We start from the raw sequence: 18,047 nt of genomic DNA on the forward strand, positions 1-18,047 counted from the left end.
CTAAAGGCCTAATCCCACAAAACGGGAATTACGTGTTTTGACTTTTTTTTTGTAACTCTCCTCTTCCGTTTGAGGTTTACTAGTCTTATATGCACGCGATGCGTGCGAATTTTTTAAAAAACTTAAAATTGTGTTGTTACAACTAATCACGTCAAATATTAAGCGCTACAAAATAATTCAGATAGTTTATATTTAAAAACAATGAGGTCATACAAATAACTAACGGCCCGTTTAGTAGCCGGTTATAAATGATGTCAATATGAATAAATACCATAATTACCATCCATTACCATTCGGCTATTCAGTGAGTGTATTGAGTGGCAATGCAAATTTATGAAGAAAAACGCCATGTTTGAGATAAAATTCTATTCCCATAGTATAATATTCTTAAAAGTAACATTTAAATTTAGGTTTATTTGTATACCATTCATTTATTATCTGCTACCAAACTATGCAGTAACTATTTTTTTTTCATAGCAACAAAAAACAAAAAAATTCACTAGTCAGACTTTCAAAGTCCAAGTTTTGCCATTCAATCCCCAATTTCCCATGGACACTATCTTGACAAAGTTTTCATTCAAAATCAGTTTAGAAATTTAACATTTTGGAAAATGAATTGATCCATTAGACCATTAGTCCAATCTAATATGATGGACTCTTGTGACCTTATCATTTCCTTCTTTAACAAATGGGCCTTGGACCACTAACATCGTCTAACATACTTCCATGTAGTTTTAGAGTCCAACATTGAGTTTAACGACCTAAAACTCAGATTACACATTTTATGTACTTATCTTATCTCACATCCCCTCTTAAGAAAAGAGAAACAAATCAAATAAGTTTCCCTAAATACGACATGACTACCTTCACTTTACTTACAGCAGTTCACTGTACTTATACAGTAACTCATCTAGTGGAAAGGTGGTAGTTCTAAATATGTTTGTATTGGTGTTTTCCCCTAAAGTATCACAACTTTGACGGAAATAGACTTGAGCTAATAAAATGCCCGATCTATCTTCCCCTAAAAACAAAAAAAACTTACCGCAATTCACCTTATCTAATCAACACTTATTTCAAGCATTCAACATCATCGCCTATGTGTGTCCCTTGCCGTTACATCTCCACCCCCCCCTCCTCCACCACCACCATCGTGGAAATTATTTTGAATAATGAACAAGTCAAGAAAAACTAGTTTACATACAAAATTTGATAGCATTCTTGTGACTTGGAAGTCACAAGTTTGAGTCTCACCATCTGCTTGTGCTTGAAAGTTGAGTTCCCTTACCATCTCTATACTCTCGAGCGTTTCTTTTCCATTACCATTTATCCATTAAAATATTAATTAAAAGTACTAAGTACTAATTTCCTCTTTATTCCAACTCACTAAAACAACACCTAAAAAGGATGGAGGACAAATAACACAAGCATTGGCAATGAAAACAAGAAGACACCAAGGATTGAAAAACCTTTGACAGTAGTAATTGCAATTGGGCCAAAGCCCAAAGGCCCAAATAAAAGTATGGTTAAAAAGTGAAATGTGCATAAAACGACACACGACGACGACGCTCCCTCGTCCCCCCCCCCCCCAAATAGAGTTGAGCCTTGTCGGCCTTCCTTCACTGTTGAGCATTCACCAGAGTTCCTCACACTTTCTCTCTCCTCTCCTTCTCTCAATCCAAATTCCTTCCGCAGGTATTCCCCCACTTTTTCTTTTCTCGATTTCATTTTGTTCAAATTTGCTTTTATTGTTTCAATCCATGTTTATTGTTGGTTAATTCCCCATCCCCGATAAAATCGTGAAGATTAGGAAAATAGGGATTCAAATTTTACTAATTAGTTGACAAATTTTGAAAAATTTAGCTTTTTTTTTCTTCCTGTAAATTGGATACTGCAAACTACTAGAATTTCATGATAATGTTTGCTCATTTATCGAATTTACTGCATTATGTCCCATTTAGCAGGTTAGGGTTTTCTATTTGGGTTGGATTTTTATAATTTGAGAATTTCTTTTCCTTAACTATTTCATTTTCGTTTCATTTAATGCTTTTGAATTTCGCTGTTATACTTATTATGAGCTTTACTGTGCAAACATATGCTGTGTGGTAGTGAATCGAGTGGTATTGTATGAATAAAGAGTAACGAGTAGTCTAAGTGCTTCCGTTTTTGTGTTACAGAATATCGATTGAACCCCAGAATTTGTTTAACTATTTCATTTTTGTTTCAATTAAATGTTCTCGATTTCGCTCTTATACTTATTATGAGCTTCATTGTGCAAAAAAATTGTTTTGTGGTAGTGAATCTATTGGTATTGTATGAATAACGAGTAACCAGTAGTCTAAGAGCTTTCGGTTTTGTATTACAGAATATCGATTGAACTCGGAATTTGTTAAACTATTTCATTTTTGTCTTAATCTTTTCGAATTTCGCTGTTATACTTGTTATGAGCTTAATTCTGCAAACATCTTGTTGTGTGGTAGTGATTCTAGTGGTATTGTATGAATAACGAGTAGCCTAAGAGCTTTCGGGTTTTGTATTACAGAATATCGAGTGAATAGTATATACTCTGTGATAATGAGGGGAAGAAGCTACAGCCCTTCACCGCCGCCTAGAGGTGGCTACAGCAGAAGAGGACGCAGCCCAAGCCCCAGGGGACGCTACACTGGCCGTGGAAGGGATCCTTCCACTAGTTTGCTTGTTCGAAATCTCCGTCATGATTGCAGGTTTGTTCTCGTTAGCCATGAAAATGGTTGTTACTGGATTACATTTTCCATTGTTAGTTTTATGGACTGGTCTGCTTTTGTAGAATTCACTTCATAATTTGATTCACCTTTTGTTTAATGGAAATGTCTGTTTCTTTTTAGTGATTTAATTTATTATATCGTCAATCTTTAGTGTGGTTAAATGGTAAGTGGCGAGTGAAATCATTCTTCAGTTCTTCTTTGCTGTTTCTATGGAATATCAAAGGAGGTTGCTTGTTGTTGAAAGTTGTTCTGATGTCTTTGATTCTTGTAGTTGCTCACTTCCGTCTAATTTCTTTTGTATTTTGCAGACCAGAAGATCTCCGCAGGCCATTTGGTCAGTTTGGTCCTCTCAAGGACATTTACTTGCCTAGGGATTATTACACTGGGTAAGTACAGGATACTCATTTGATATTATGGACCCTATGAGGTTTCTCATGCCGCTCGACGAATGCCTCCATTTTAGTATTTCCATTTAGAATGTTCTTGATTAATATAAAGAACAATTCCTCTTGAGGACAAATTGTCTATCAAAGATTGGAAGCTTAAGGTGCTTAACCCAACAAATTATGACTTTAGCTAGATAGCAGCTTAACATAAGATTTCTGTGAATATAAATCATCTGTGAAGTGGCTTTTGTACATACCAAGGTAGACAATCATGAATAACATGGTTATGGCCTTTGTTTATTTTATTTTAGAAAAAAAATCTTTTGACCTTTGTATTTTCTGATACAGAAGTATATTGCATTTTTCTCTCCATAGGAAGTTCGATTTTCAAAAGCTCATCGTGTGACAAAGTTTAACTTAAACCCAATTGCAATATTTTCCCTCTGAGCATGGGTTTTTCTCCATGATGTATTTGATGTCACTATTACAACTTCAGTATCAGTTAATTATAGTTTTTGAGATTGAACAGTGAAATTAATGGTTCTTAGAGATCAATCAAGTAATAAGAGTCCTGTGGAAGATGTTGTTAATGGTATTGAAGATTGGAAGGAAGTTGGATTTGAATACATTTTGAAGAGTTCAAGTCTTGAAGAATTTCAAGTCACTCTTAAAACTGATGTTTCCAAGGTCAGCAGCCACGTGCTTGCGTTTTAAGTCCTTACCACAATCGTCCATATTGGTGGACCCTTTTTCAGATTGCAATATAATCACGAGTATAATCATCACTCTCTATTCTCAGTTGTATTTTACAAGTTGATATGTGAATAATCTCCTTAACCCTTTGCAGAGCACCTCGGGGATTTGGTTTCGTGCAATATGTGGACCCTGCAGATGCTGCTGATGCAAAACATCGTATGGATGGCCAGGTTTTTCAAGGTCGTGAATTGACAGTTGTGTTTGCTGAGGAGAATAGGAAGAAGCCAACTGAGATGAGAGTAAGGGAACGGACAAGGTAGACCATCATCTTTTCATGTCATTATTGGATCCTCGAGATACATTTTTTTTAATATTCTTTTTCAGATCATAAAATTATCATTTGAGTAATTTGATCATCAAATTATCATAAACACTAGTTGCTATTATTTATCTCAAGAAAACCATTTTATGGAGGGTGGGAGGGTGGAGGGGATGGGTTATAGTTATAGGGGTATGCTTGTTGAAAACACTGACAGAAAAATGGTAGTAAAACTAGATGGTAATGGAGTTATTGTTATAAGGGTCCGAGTATATGCAGTTACTGTAACTCAAAGCTTGATTCTCTGAGATCTGAGAAGAGACAAGGGAGTAGAAAAAGCAACGCAGAGAGGCGTGGTAGAAGAGGGATAAGAAATTAGTGGAGGGCAAAAAAATAAGGGCTTGAGTTGTTGAAAATGGTGGGGACACTAAGGGCTTTCTTACTGTCCTCGTGGTCTGCTCTATGCGCTGATTCCCATCTATCTGGGTTGTTCACGTTATTAGGCCGTGGACTTGTAGGACAATATCTTCACTAGGACTATTTTCTTTGGTTAAAATGATTTTGGGACACCCACCGTGAGAGCACAGTTTTATGTGCTCTCCTCACACGGAGCCACGGAGGTGTGCCAAAATCTATAAATGACTTGAATTTATGGGGTTTTGGTTCTTGGGGATCCAGTTTTACTTGCCCGGGAGCTTTTTCCTTTGGAGCGTAGTTGTCTGCCTCTTTTAAGGGCTTTGGGAAGGTTTTTTCAGCTTGTTTTGTGCCAAGCAGGACTAGGGCTTTAAAGGTACTCTTGTTTTTTATTTTTATTTTTATGTTGTCTCTCAAAGTTTTTTATTCATCCAGAAGAGATGATTGGCTGGTGGCTTTTCTTATTGTTTCTGAAAGCCCCACCTGTTTTCTTATCTTTACAAAAAATGGATAATATATTGAGCGTCTTTATCATACATTCCTAGCTACAGATCCAAAAGTGCGCAAATGAGATTTTGTACACTATCAGTGTAATGAAGTTTAACTTCCATTCAGTAACAGACTAACCGTATTTTGCCTTTCTTTCTTATTACATCTTCATTTCTACCAAACTACCTCCCCCTCTCCCTCTCCCTCTCCCCCCCACCCCCCCACCCCCCCACCCCCTCATTGTTTGTCTTAATATGGTCCCTCTCTGTCCCTTAATTTTCTTCACAAAATCCCCATGGGTGTCATAGATTTCACTTTTTTTTTTTGGGCGAAAAGGCAACTGTCTAAATCAATATTTTTTCACTATTCTCTCCATGACATCAACCTATTTTCTCTCTCCATCCAACACTCTTTACTTTCCCTCCTCACTTGTTAACACTTGCTTCATCCTTTACAGTAGTAGGGGTCGAAATGACAGAAGACGTTCTTCTGCTCGTTATTCCCGTTCACCGAGAGATTCTCGTTCTCCGCCTCCACGTCATGCCAGGTCCAGGTCCCGTAGCCGTGATGACTACTCACCTTCTCCCAAAAGAAGACAATACTCAAGGTATGTTATGTTGTGGTTTATAAACTTTTGTATTGGTTCTTCACTTCTTCTTACCTCCATCTGTTCTAATTTGTTTGTTAGTATTATCTTTTCACCTTCGATTTGTGGTTGTGAATAGTCTAGTTTAACTGTTACTCCCTCCGTCCCTTAATACTTGCACCGCTTTCCTTTTCGGGCCGTCCCTTAATACTTGCACCGCTTCTATAAATGGAAATTCATACCAATATTATATTATTTCTCACACTTACTTACTAACCCCACCTACACCCAAAATCAATTAAAAATTCACACCCCCACTCACCACTCTCCACCTCTTACACATTTCCCACTAACTATATTAAAAAATACCCCACTATCAACTAACACCCATTAAATTAATAAGTCAATTCAAATGTCTTAAACTCCGCACCGGTCAAACCGGTGCGAGTATTAAGGGACGGAGGGAGTAGTTGTGAAGCCTCAATCAATGTATAGGTTGGGTCATAATTATAACAAACCGCCTTACTGCTGCAATTGGTTGTATGGTGAAGTCATATGAGGATTGGGGACAAGGGTTTAAGTTAGGCTTAGTGGAGGTGGTGGTGTTTGAAGGAAACGGCATGGAGAACTAATACTCTCGTTTGGGGATAATCTAATACCCTAGGGAAGGAGGTAATTATTATTCGTATTTGAGGGGTTATTGTGTTTCACTCTTGAGAGTCTTGACCCACACATGCACAATCTACTTCACTCCTAATGCCCCCTTAATTGTTTACTCCCCAATCCAAACGTAACCTGAAATTTATACTTGGGCTAAGTAGAGTGTAATACAAATATAAAATTATGTGCATACCAAGGGATTAAATTAACATGAGCAGAAAAAATTTCCGGAGTTGAGTGTAGGATTAGAGTACTTTTATTTTTGTTTAGGGTACTTGTAGAAAGACCTCGTGTGCAGCAGGAACCGGGGTGATGCTTGTTTTAGGATTTGGAAAGTAAGATCTAAGTGTAGAGTGGATTCGTGTTGGACGGAAATTGTGAGCTTTCTGAGTAGCCATTATATGCTTGATTTATTTCCATGGGAATGCATTAAAGTGGGAATATTTTTTTGACAGGTCTGTTTCCCGTTCACCCAAAAATGGAAAGCCGAGTCGAGAGAGGTCCTATTCCCGTGAAAGCCGAGGTAGATCATATTCCCGTTCACCACAATCTCCAAAACATGCTCGAAGTCGTAGCAGGAGCAGAAGCAGAAGTCCAGTAGTGAGTCCTAGCCGAAACAAAAGCAGGAGCCCATATCCTGAAGACCATGTGCCCAAGGAGCTTCCGAACAGAGAGAGATCTCCCAGTCAGTAAGGTTCAGTTCTAGTTGGATGGGTACTTTCCCGTGTTTGCCAGTCTTATTGACAACTTCTGTTAAGGGGCACAACCTGAACTTAGAAATGATGCTGTAGTGCAGTAGTTGTAGACTTTTTAGTAGTAGTAGTTGCTTGCAACAATGTCTCCCTAAATTAAAATTTTACGACATTTCATTTCATTTCATTTCATCCCCTTGATAGGGATTTGCAGGTTTCTTATGCTCTGTTTATGGGGCTAAACATATTATGCTAGAAATTTGTGTTTGATGGTATTGTAAACTTGTTGTAATGGGTGAGGTTTGAAACCTGAGATTTGAAATTTGAAGTTGGATTCGGGAAATCTATCAGATGGTACAGAGTAATGTTTTAAATTAGGGTTAGAAATTATTGAAATTGCATTCACTTTTTGACTGCCTTGGAGAGTTGGAGGTGCTTTGTAATGCGCCCCAGCTAAGAGAGATGAAGAGGGTGGGTCCTAGCTTTCTTTGTTTTTCCACTTGGAAGACTGTTGACTAATTTAATTTGGACGACTAATTGTCTAATTTATCTTGTTTAACTTGATTCTTAAGTCTTTTTTTTAAACTTAAATTTAAAGCAGAATCTGTTTGGGGATGGTACTTAAAATGTAGGATCGAATATTGTCTACATCATCATAGTCGTTTGTAGCTTATTACTCGAGTTCTCCACTTCACTACTTCGTACTCCGTATGATATTTACATAAATGAGTCATCTTTTGTAATGAGTTTGATGGTAAAAACTAAAAAGAGATTAGCTTTTTGACGCATCTGTAGTTCCCCCCATGTGTGTTGTTTTCTTTTGTGCTGGAATTCTTGTTTGTTTTATGATTCCCTTTAATTTTGGCCTTCTTTGTCAATTGTCATGCATCCCAAATTCCCAACTCTTTCAAAGGCCAACTTCTCCTTTTCCCACACTCTATGGCTTTGTTTTTACCACCCCTTAAGCTTTAAGGTGATTATTTTTAATACGAAAACCATATAAATATTGGCATCACACTTGCAAAAATACCTCCAAGTCAAATTATTACTCAAATTATCAATGTTCAATCCAACTATACTTATTAAATACTACTAGCCTTTTGGTGTTAGGAGTATTGACGTATTGTGTGATGTGACGTATATTATAGGGTGTTTGTTTGTTGAGAATAAGAAATTTATCCCGACTTGAAACATTTCTCATGTTTGTTAGGTGGAAATGGAAAATGAGAAATGAAAAATGAAAAATGAGATTGAGTTTCGGATGTGCAATGATGGTTGGATAAGAATTAATTAATGAACAATATGTTTAAAACGCCAATTATGACAAGGAAACGCGAAGTGTATTATAAGCGCGCTTAGGTAAATTTTTAAGTATTTTCAATTTTAATCGTCTTTCATCCTATAATTCCCTTAGATTCTGCATCTCATGAAAACATGGGCTAATGGGTAAACCTGTGTTTTTCATTACTACTCGTAACCTGTAATTGTGTAGTACTCCTAGTAATAAGTATTTAACCATCTGGACTGTAAGAGCATTTAATATAGTGACTGTTTCAGATCATTTCCGGCCTTTTGTTTTGGTGTCCTTGACTCCTTTCAACTTCCATTCTCCAAGTCGGCAAACCCAACAAAATCTTGTTACTAGATTTTTCCATCACTTCAAATAATACCAATTCATTAAACTATACAGAGTTTAGTTTACTCTCTAATTTTGGCTATTAAGCTATACTAATTCACCTTTTCGCTAAGCTTAGCAAATCTAGATCCGTATTATAAATTCTTTCGACAAATAGAGTAAAAAACCATCCATTATCCACGGCCAACAACCAATTTATGAGATTCACTGTTTACTACATAGGTATAACGCGTAGCGTCCCATTAAGTCCGAGTAACAAACTAGTACTCCGTAACTCAGTATTTTTTTTTTGTCTTGTTTTTCCTCTTAGATTTAATGTTTACTATAGTAGACTATTAGAGGAGTTTAGTTCACATTATTAACCAGTTTATCAACAAAAAGAAGAAGAAAAAGACATAGAAGAGGATTAATAGCAGAAAGAAGGGGGGACAGAAATGTACACGCTGGTAGAACTTTCTGCTTTGTACAACAACAAAGCCATATGCATATTTCACTATATGCTCATATGCTAGCTGTTCTGTTTTACCATTATTCATCTTCGAGCACTGTGCTTCCTTCTCTTCAGGTTCCTTCTCTCTCTCACTCTTTCTCTCTCCTGATCTTGTTTCCATTTTTAATGTCAAATTACTTCTTCTGCATTTTTAGATGTTGAATTGATAGAGGGGAAGAAGAGGGGTTTACTATTGTAAGTAAGTAAGCTCAACAAAGAGGAAAGACTCAATCTTTAGATTACTATTTTTAGCAATTTGGTTGGTATTTCTGGGTTCACATTATCCACCATTATTAAGTTTCAAGTGGGCCTTCTTTCTTCTTTTATTTGATTTGTATTTCACGTTTGTTTTCATTCATTGTTGAATTTTGGTTGATTTTTCTATCTTCTTTTAGGGTTTTTGGTAGCTAAAAAGTCACTTGAAACTTACTTAATTCTAGATTTCTGGTCTTGATTTGCTGGGTCTCCTTCAACTCACATTATCACCATACTGCTTCAGGTATTCTGTCCTCATTATTTTGTCATGATTTCCCCCTCTTTATGTTATTTCTAAATTGTTAAACTTTGGAAAATAACAACAATATAGTTTTCTTGAATTAAAAATATGGTGTCAGAACCTGCATTTCATAATTAGACTACCCTTTTAATTTGATGCCATCATACTAATTGCATCATGTATTTTTTTATTTGGTCGTTTATTCAATGTACATTGTCAATTTTATATTGCTATTTCTGTTTTACTGCTAAATCTGCTCATTATGTATGTAATTGAACTGATTTGGCTCTACTTATCAAGTAGGCTGCTATGCTTTTGTATTTCTGTTTTGTTGCTGGCACTTGGCAGTAGTTAGGCGTTTATGGACTACTATTGTTGCTACTGATTATATTCTAATTTGGGATGATTGCTTATATGTGCTTCACTTTCCGTGTCTTTCAGCTCCGTACGTGTATCCTCAACGCTTAACCGGTTTAATTTTGCAACACATTGTGAAACTTAAGTTTACATAGGCCGAATGATGCCTGAAAAATGGCTACTAAGAGTCCTGGTGCTATTAATCGGCATTCTTCCCTGTATTCTAGGTACGGTTTATATTCAGATGGTCACGGCCAGTGCTTCTCTTTTCCTTTATTGTTTATACTTCAATGTTTATTTTGCAAATTTGTTTCTCCATTTACTTCTCAATTTACTAATGAATGATCTCTTTTGATCGGTACTTTTACAGGTGCATTCATTGGGATAGATATAGGAACACATTTATCTAAATTGCCACCGGCATCAGAAGTTATTGCGATTCTTAAAGCCAATGAGATCACTCATGTTCGACTTTTCGATGCTGATTCTCACATGCTCAATGCCCTTGCCAATACAAGCATAGAAGTAATGGTTGGTGTAACAAACGAGGAACTTCTCGGTATTGGGCAATCACCATCAGTTGCTGCAGCTTGGGTAAACAAAAACGTGGCAGCATATGTTCCCGACACTAATATCACTTCCATTGCCGTTGGTAGTGAGGTTTTGACTAGACTCCCACACGCCGCTCCTATTCTTGTTCCTGCCATGAATAACATCCACAAAGCTATTGTTGCATCCAACTTAAATTTCAAGGTCAAAGTCTCCACCCCGCACTCCATGGACATAATGTCTAGACCTTTTCCTCCTTCAACCGCCATCTTCAACTCATCATGGAACTCTACTATGTACCAGGTTCTTCAGTTCATAAAGAATACTAACTCTTATTTCATGCTAAATGCATATCCTTATTATGGGTATACAAAAGGAGATGGCATTTTCCCACTTGAGTATACTCTTTTTCAACCACTTTCCTCAGTCAAACAGATTGTTGATCCAAATACTCTTTACCATTACAATAGCATGTTTGATGCAATTGTGGATGCGGCTTACTACTCAATTGATGCTTTCAATTTTTCCGGGGTATCAGTAGTTGTGACCGAAACCGGATGGCCATCAAGTGGGGGTGCTAATGAACCTGATGCAACCGTGAAAAACGCTCAGACTTACACCAATAATTTAATCCGAAGGGTTATGAATAACTCGGGCCCACCTAGTCGACCCGCAATACCAATAAATACATACATATTTGAGTTGTTTAATGAAGATGATCGTCGTGGTCCTATCTCTGAGAAAAACTGGGGTTTGTTCTTTACAAATGGCTCCACTGTTTATCCGCTGGGTACTGGTTCTGGTCAAATGGCAGGAAATTCCACTGGTCTATTCTGTATAGCAAAGGCAGGTGCAGATGAAGACAAGCTGCAGAAGGCCTTGAGCTGGGCTTGTGGTGAAGGTCATGCTAACTGTACAGCCATTCAAGAAGGCGAGCCGTGTTATTACCCTGATACTATTGAAAACCATGCCTCTTATGCGTATAATGATTATTATCAAAGGATGAGTAGTGTTGGTGGAACTTGTGATTTTGATGGTACAGCAACTACCTCTACTGCCGATCCTAGTAAGTTACTATGCCCTTCTTCGTGATTCTTAACCTGATTAACTGATCTGTGGACAGTTTTAAGGGGTGGCAATTCGGGTCAATGGGTCAGGTTCGGGTTTGTTTTCGTGTCGGTTTCGGGTTGTGTCAAAAAATATCAGAAATATTGTAAAACTTAATATTACTACAAAAGATGATAAATGGGTCAAATCGGGTCGATTTTAGGTCATTCAGGTTCGCTTCAGGTCAGGTTCGGGTTTGTCTCAGTAACTTTAGGTTGGGTTCGAGTCGGGTTATCAGGTCGGGTCAGGAATTACCTCATATTAGCTTGCGATGTTGTTTATCTCTTCCAGTATGCAAAAAGTTTCATGTTTTCTCTGTTCATTTAGGTTTTTGAACTTCTTCCAGTATGCAAAAAGTTTCATGTTTATGTCTAAACGGCTATTGTGAAGAGTTCATCATGAATTTCTTCCTCGAGAACTTGCATAGTTGCATCTGTGACCTCTAGATTTAGATTCTTGTATTGTCAATTTGTTATCCTTGCTGGTGTGCCACAAACAGTCTAAATATGATAGGGTGCAGAATATCCTACCTGATAACCTATGTTAATACTCCTTATATGATCATGCTTGAATACTTCAGCAGTTTAGCAACTGGGATTTTACGGAACTTTAGTAAACTTTTCCGTTACCTAATGATAAACATTTGATGCTACTATATTATGCATATAGATGTTTTTGCTTGATAAAGTAAATAGAATATTATTCTCCACTGGAATTTTCACATGACCTTAAAAGTTCAGACCTTTCATTTGTTTATATAGAACGAAAGTTCCTAATATATATTTACGCATCATTACATGTTCTTCATCTGTCTGATGGTTCTTTTGGCATGTTTAATCTCACAGGTTACGGTTCATGTGGTTTCACTGGGAGGTAACTTTTAAAACTTATGTTTTTAATCATACTAATTGAACTGAAATCTCCCTATTATTACGGTTCTTCATTACTGTTTTTTCCCTGGTATGAAACAGCGTGAATTCAACAGCTGGTAGAGGATACAGTCCGACAGCAGACGGTCCAGTTAGTCCGTTCATGGGCAGTAGGAGCAGCATGTTATATCCTGAAATAGGAGTAATAATAGTTGGGATCTTTTTGCATTGGTTTTGGCTTTAATGCGCGAATGGTTGATTGAATTTTTGTATCCAATACAATACTAATGAGATAGATTGATTGCTTTGTTAGTGACTGTTTTAGGATGTCAGCAATTCATGTTATCATGTAGTAGTAGTAGTATTATTATGTTCAGGTATTCCAATTGTCTGTAATCAAATGCAATTTTTTTGGCCTACATATATCAGGTGTTCTGTTCTTTTCTTTGGTGCAAAGTTAATAACTCATTTGTGTCATGTTTTAGCTACAAAAGGTGGATTTATCATTCATTAAATAAATTTCAGTATATATAGTGTTGCGAGTATTATGAAACGAGTCATTAAATCATAAAAGTAATGCGGAGTACTTCGTTTGTTGCATAGTGGACACTAATTAGAGGTGACAATAGGTCGAATCAGATTGGATTTTATGAACTCTATACCCAACCCACCTCTATTCGGTCTCGAATTTATTTTGAGTCGGACTCACTTGCGGGTTTGGTGTTGGATTATTTTGCCTTTGATCAAGTCGAATTGAGTCGGGTTCAAAAGATTTTTAGCAATTAAAATCACAAGAACAAGAGCTTTAACACATTGTAATATATTTTTAATACGTATATTCATTGATGAGGTTGTAGTAGTAATCGGATTGAGTCTCCTGTGGGGGTTCGGATCAGATTTTCACTTATTCGAATTCGGATCGGACTTCTTAGTCGGATCGAGTCGTGCTTGGATCAAATTCGGACTGAATTGCCAGCCCCAATTGTCAAATCGGGTCATTGGTCGGTTACGGGTCTGGTATAATCGTTCGGGTATAATCGGATAATGTTGTTGTGTGGGGTCACTGTGTTTATGCGGATTGAATGTTTGAATTTTTTTCGGCTCACTTTAATTTTTGTCAAAAATATGTTAGATCGGGTCAGTTTTTGACTCGTATAAGATTTGGACCAAATAGACATTTCGTTTCATCAAGTCTTATGAGATCAGGTCGTATTGGTTTCAACTTTTAAGTGATGTGGGGTCAACGTCCTACAAAATGAACGAGGACTGAAGTCATTTCCACTGGATTCAGAAAATATAGGATTGATCACTGCTCATATCTGTTTATGTCTCTGGAGTAGTAAAAGTAAAGAGAGAAGAAGAAGAAGAAGATGATGATGAACAGCGGAAGCAGCAGCGGCGGTGGCGGAAGTAGCGGTGGAGGAAGAACATCATGGCCGTCAACGACGTCACCTTCAGGAAAGAGAATACAAAAGGAATTGAAAGAGTTGGACTCTCATCCTCCTCCTCTCTCCTCCGCTGGTCCCATCGCCGACAGCCTTAACCACTGGCTCGCCACCTTTCTCGGCCCACCAGGTCTGTACTTCCTTCTCTCTTTCTTCAATTCCCCTGCTTTTTTTGCCCTCTTCTTCGAAGTTAAGTTAGGGTTTCAGCTGCTTGAATTATTCGAAATTGTAATTGCTGTCAATTCATTCAAATGTTAGGGTATCATTCAATTGAGCATTTAGGGCTCCAGATTATGATGCTTGTAAGCTGTAACTGCCATTGTTGATCCTTGATTCCTTATTTACACTCTGAAGTGGTTTCTGTATTTACTTCATTTGTCATACTTGTATATTGTTTTCTCCTTCATCTGTGCGCCCTCTTTTGTAAAGGTGTCGACATTAAAACATGCCTGTTACTACTTGTGACTCAACTGTGATACCATTACTTGCAATCCCCAAATGTGAGAAGCAGTTGACTTCAATGTTGATTACTCTAAGTGGCTCTTGATCCAATTCTCCACTTCACTTGTCATGGACACATGTTTGACTTCTTAATTGATATCGATACGATACTCGTGTGCTTTCCTGATACATAATTAAACTTTCCTTAGAAATTTAATGCATTTATCATCCTTGTATGTTCCTTGCAAATTGCAATCCCCTAATGTGAGAGGCAATACACCTCAATTTTGATTAAACTGAGGGGCTTTGTTGGTCTAATTCTCCACTTTACTCGTCATTGACACATGTTTGACTCCTTAATCGATATAGATACTTGTGTATGTTCCTAATATATAATTAAACAATCCATAGAAATAAGGTTGTTCATAACTTGAATGTTTGATAGTCACCTCAAGTAAAAGATAGTACTCTGTAGTTTTCAATTTGCTGCATTGATGTATTCATCTTATTTTCACTTATTTCAGATAGATTCAGTTAAGTGCATATAACTTCAATTAAGTGAATAGCGCACCCTAACTCATGCTGATTTAAATATTAACCAATTCGCGTTTTCTTCGTTTTGGGCACCATATGAAGGCGGTATGTTTTTTCAATGTTGATTAATCCATGGGGCTCTGTTGGCCCAGTTCTCCACTTTACTTGTCATTTACACATGGTTGACTCCTTATGCTATTGGAACTTGTGTGTTCCTAATATGTAGAATGTAGTATTACATAACTTGAATGTTTGATAGTCATCATAGTCACCTCAAGTAAAAGATAGTACTCCGTAATTTTCAATTTGCTGCCTCAATATACCTTTTAGTCATTCAGATTCATATGTTAACCAATTTGTGTTCTCTTGTTTAGGGACACCATATGAAGGCGGTATATTTTTCCTCGACATTTTGTTTCCCAATGAGTACCCTTTTAAACCTCCCAAGGTGCGACTGAAAATTTCTTGACATTATTTATTCTGTTATAACTGTGATTGGTCTCTCCTCCTTATCTTTCTAAGTAAAACTATGTTTTGTACATGAAAAAGTTGCGTCTTTTGTTTTGTTGTACTGATGATTATGGCAGTGCACTTGTTCGACTTATATTTTCAGCTTTTTTATATGACTACTTATATTGTTAATTTATATCAATATGTAAAGAAAAAAAACAAAAAGTTTCTAGTCTTCACTGATTGACAGAAAATCTGTTCCGAGGCAACGTCTTGATTCACCAGAACATTCCATGTGAGACAATTTTCTACTGACTATTGTTAAATGTAATTCATGATTTGATGTTGTTGTTTTAGATGTCCTGGGATAGGAGTCATAGGAATGTGTAAGATCCCATTTTGAGACTTGAGATTTACTTGTAACTAACAAAAATAGGCCCTATAGTAGAACTTTGCAATTTTTCTAGTGATATTTCTAATTTTCATCTAAATCATGCTATATTAGGCCCTAAAGTAGAATCTTGCAAATTTATTTTGTTGTCGCCTTGACTGGATGTTATTAACTACTTCGTATATGTTACTTGATTTTTCAATCTTATGTTGTTTGTCTACTCTAGTATGGCCTAGCATATGTTTGCTCTTTATTGCTACTGCTTTTATTTTTATTCCTATATTAATTGTATGTTTAGATAATGTAGGTGATGTTTAAAACAAGAATTTATCACTGTAATGTTGATTCTTCCGGCAACGTCAATTTGGACATTCTGAAAGATGGATGGAGTCCAGCCCTAACAATCTCCAAGGTGCTACTTGCTATAAGATCCATATTTCTGAACCCTGATCCATGTAAGTTCCATTCTCCTGTCTTCAATATCGTGGTGTTTACACTTCATAATTGCTTCACCCCTTTCTTGTTTTTTTTTTCTCTGGGTTACTTTTTCCTACATTGTAGGGATACCTAAGTAATACTGGATTTGCTGCATATTTTTATGTGAAATAATGACATTTAACATGCACCAACCGACATTTATTTCCTTATTTTAGCACAACTTCATGTTAAGTGTTATTAAGTGTGAAATCTGGTGGAACAATCATTCTAAGTAGGGTTATCTTGGTAAATTAGATCTTAAGTTAATCCTCTAGAAAACAGGACAATTATTTTGGAAATATTGGATAGTTGAAAAACTACTGTGAATGTTATGACTTGACCTGTAAACATGTTATGGACTTGACCTGTAAAAATCCATATGCAAGACTTATTATCATGTCCCCTGGGACTATGGTGTTGAGGACTTGAGGGTTGAGTGGGTGGGATCTATTAAGGTCATATATGGGAGTCGGAGGCTAGGAGCCTAGGACTAGGCCTGATCATCTATAGACCGGCCCACTGGCCGGACTTGGCCGGGTTTGACCCGAAAAGGCAAAGGTTTGGGCAACCGCAAATTCGCAGTTTTAGACCAAAGCTCGACCAGGCCCGGAAAAGCTCGGAAACCCGCACCAAATGTATGGGGTTGGGCATGAGTTTTTGTGTTGAAGCCCGGCCCGGCCTGAACTTTGATCACCTTTAGCTAGGAGCATTCAGAGCCCAGAGCTTGTAGCTAATGGCTCCAACAAAGCTGTTATAATAGTTGTTCGCTGAAGTTCTAGGAATTGGTGAAAAGGCGGCTCTAAGGCTTCCCTAGATCCTTTTACTCTTCAAGTCACCATTTCGTGACTTCATTAAGCATAGCCCTGCAAGTCTTTGTTGCTGAGATACTGCCTGCTTTAGAGTTTGGACATGGCTTAGGGACTAGGATATTGCTTATGATAGACAGCTATGTTACTTGGACTCTTCATATCGCCTCAAGTACCCGTGCCGGATCTTAGACACTCGGACATGGGTACGGACACTGAACACTTCATTTGGACCAAAATCATGATGTTTTTTACAAAGTAGCAGAGTCAGACACTTGTACACGTAACCGTGTCCGACATGGGTATCCGAGTCCGAGTAACATAGATAGATAGTTTGCCTCTAGTATCTTAAAGGATGTCAAAGTATTTACTCACTGTTCTGTAGGGCAATGGCTTATTCACATGTAAGCAACACTCTTGGCATTAACAAAAGCTTGTGATGGCTCATAGAGTCATAGCTTTAAGATATCCCAGTTTAGTTTAAGTAAAACTTTTAGGCCTGTTAAGAAAAATATTTTTCAGAAGAGTAAAATTTTGAACATGTCTTGACACTTGATGTTCTGTGTTTGCCTCCTATTTGTTGGCCTGAGACAATATTAACTTAAGGTTATTTGCAGACAATGCTCTGGTACCTCCCATCGCGCACCTATACCAAGTTGATAGGAAAAGGCACGATGAACTTGCTGCTGCATGGACACACCGGTTTGCAAAATAAAAGAAACAATCAATACAATTAAAGTTTTGGCCTAGTTGTTAAGACAGAGGTCCTATGTACAATAGGTCTCAGGTCCGAATCCCCCGCCACCATTTGTAATTTATTTGCCCGTGTGGCTCATCGCACCAAAAAAAAAAAGGTTTGGGATGTTTTCAAACTCACTTGCTTGTATATAACTATATAGATGGAAAAATGCATGTCCAACAATGTTTGATCATTGTACATGTTATAGCTAATACTAGCGGTTTGTATAATGGTAGTGAGTGTACTTGAGTGTATTTCATTTTTGAATGTGCATCAC

The 18,047-nt window shown here is 37.2% G+C and overlaps 3 protein-coding genes across 8 annotated transcripts; all 3 read left to right on the top strand.

Annotated features, from left to right (window-relative positions):
- Window positions 1-1,560: 1,560 nt before the first annotated feature.
- LOC110790457 (serine/arginine-rich SC35-like splicing factor SCL33) lies at window positions 1,561-7,326 on the top strand. The gene is made up of 6 exons (XM_021995244.2): window positions 1,561-1,692; window positions 2,540-2,720; window positions 3,050-3,127; window positions 3,975-4,139; window positions 5,503-5,652; window positions 6,747-7,326. The coding sequence occupies exons 2-6, from the start codon at window positions 2,572-2,574 to the stop codon at window positions 6,982-6,984; spliced, it is 780 nt and encodes a 259-aa protein (XP_021850936.1). The 5' UTR covers window positions 1,561-1,692; window positions 2,540-2,571; the 3' UTR covers window positions 6,985-7,326.
- A 1,664-nt stretch (window positions 7,327-8,990) lies between these two features.
- On the top strand, window positions 8,991-12,928 carry LOC110790458 (glucan endo-1,3-beta-glucosidase 4). 6 transcript variants are annotated; one of them, XM_021995245.2, is made up of 7 exons: window positions 8,991-9,184; window positions 9,265-9,413; window positions 9,505-9,608; window positions 10,047-10,189; window positions 10,333-11,577; window positions 12,464-12,491; window positions 12,590-12,928. In XM_021995245.2, the coding sequence occupies exons 4-7, from the start codon at window positions 10,123-10,125 to the stop codon at window positions 12,729-12,731; spliced, it is 1,482 nt and encodes a 493-aa protein (XP_021850937.1). In that variant the 5' UTR covers window positions 8,991-9,184; window positions 9,265-9,413; window positions 9,505-9,608; window positions 10,047-10,122; the 3' UTR covers window positions 12,732-12,928. The 6 variants fall into 6 exon arrangements, with proteins under 6 accessions (XP_021850937.1, XP_056699489.1, XP_021850940.1 ...); XM_056843511.1 differs by having other exon boundaries at window positions 9,265-9,304; XM_021995246.2 differs by having other exon boundaries at window positions 8,995-9,184; window positions 9,265-9,308.
- Window positions 12,929-13,749: 821 nt separating this feature from the next.
- LOC110790460 (constitutive photomorphogenesis protein 10) lies at window positions 13,750-18,043 on the top strand. The gene is made up of 4 exons (XM_021995252.2): window positions 13,750-14,062; window positions 15,282-15,355; window positions 16,056-16,203; window positions 17,649-18,043. The coding sequence occupies exons 1-4, from the start codon at window positions 13,858-13,860 to the stop codon at window positions 17,744-17,746; spliced, it is 525 nt and encodes a 174-aa protein (XP_021850944.1). The 5' UTR covers window positions 13,750-13,857; the 3' UTR covers window positions 17,747-18,043.
- The last annotated feature ends 4 nt before the right edge of the window (window positions 18,044-18,047 follow it).

This window comes from Spinacia oleracea, chromosome 4 (assembly GCF_020520425.1).
Source record: "Spinacia oleracea cultivar Varoflay chromosome 4, BTI_SOV_V1, whole genome shotgun sequence".
Taxonomy (NCBI): Eukaryota; Viridiplantae; Streptophyta; class Magnoliopsida; order Caryophyllales; family Amaranthaceae; genus Spinacia; species Spinacia oleracea.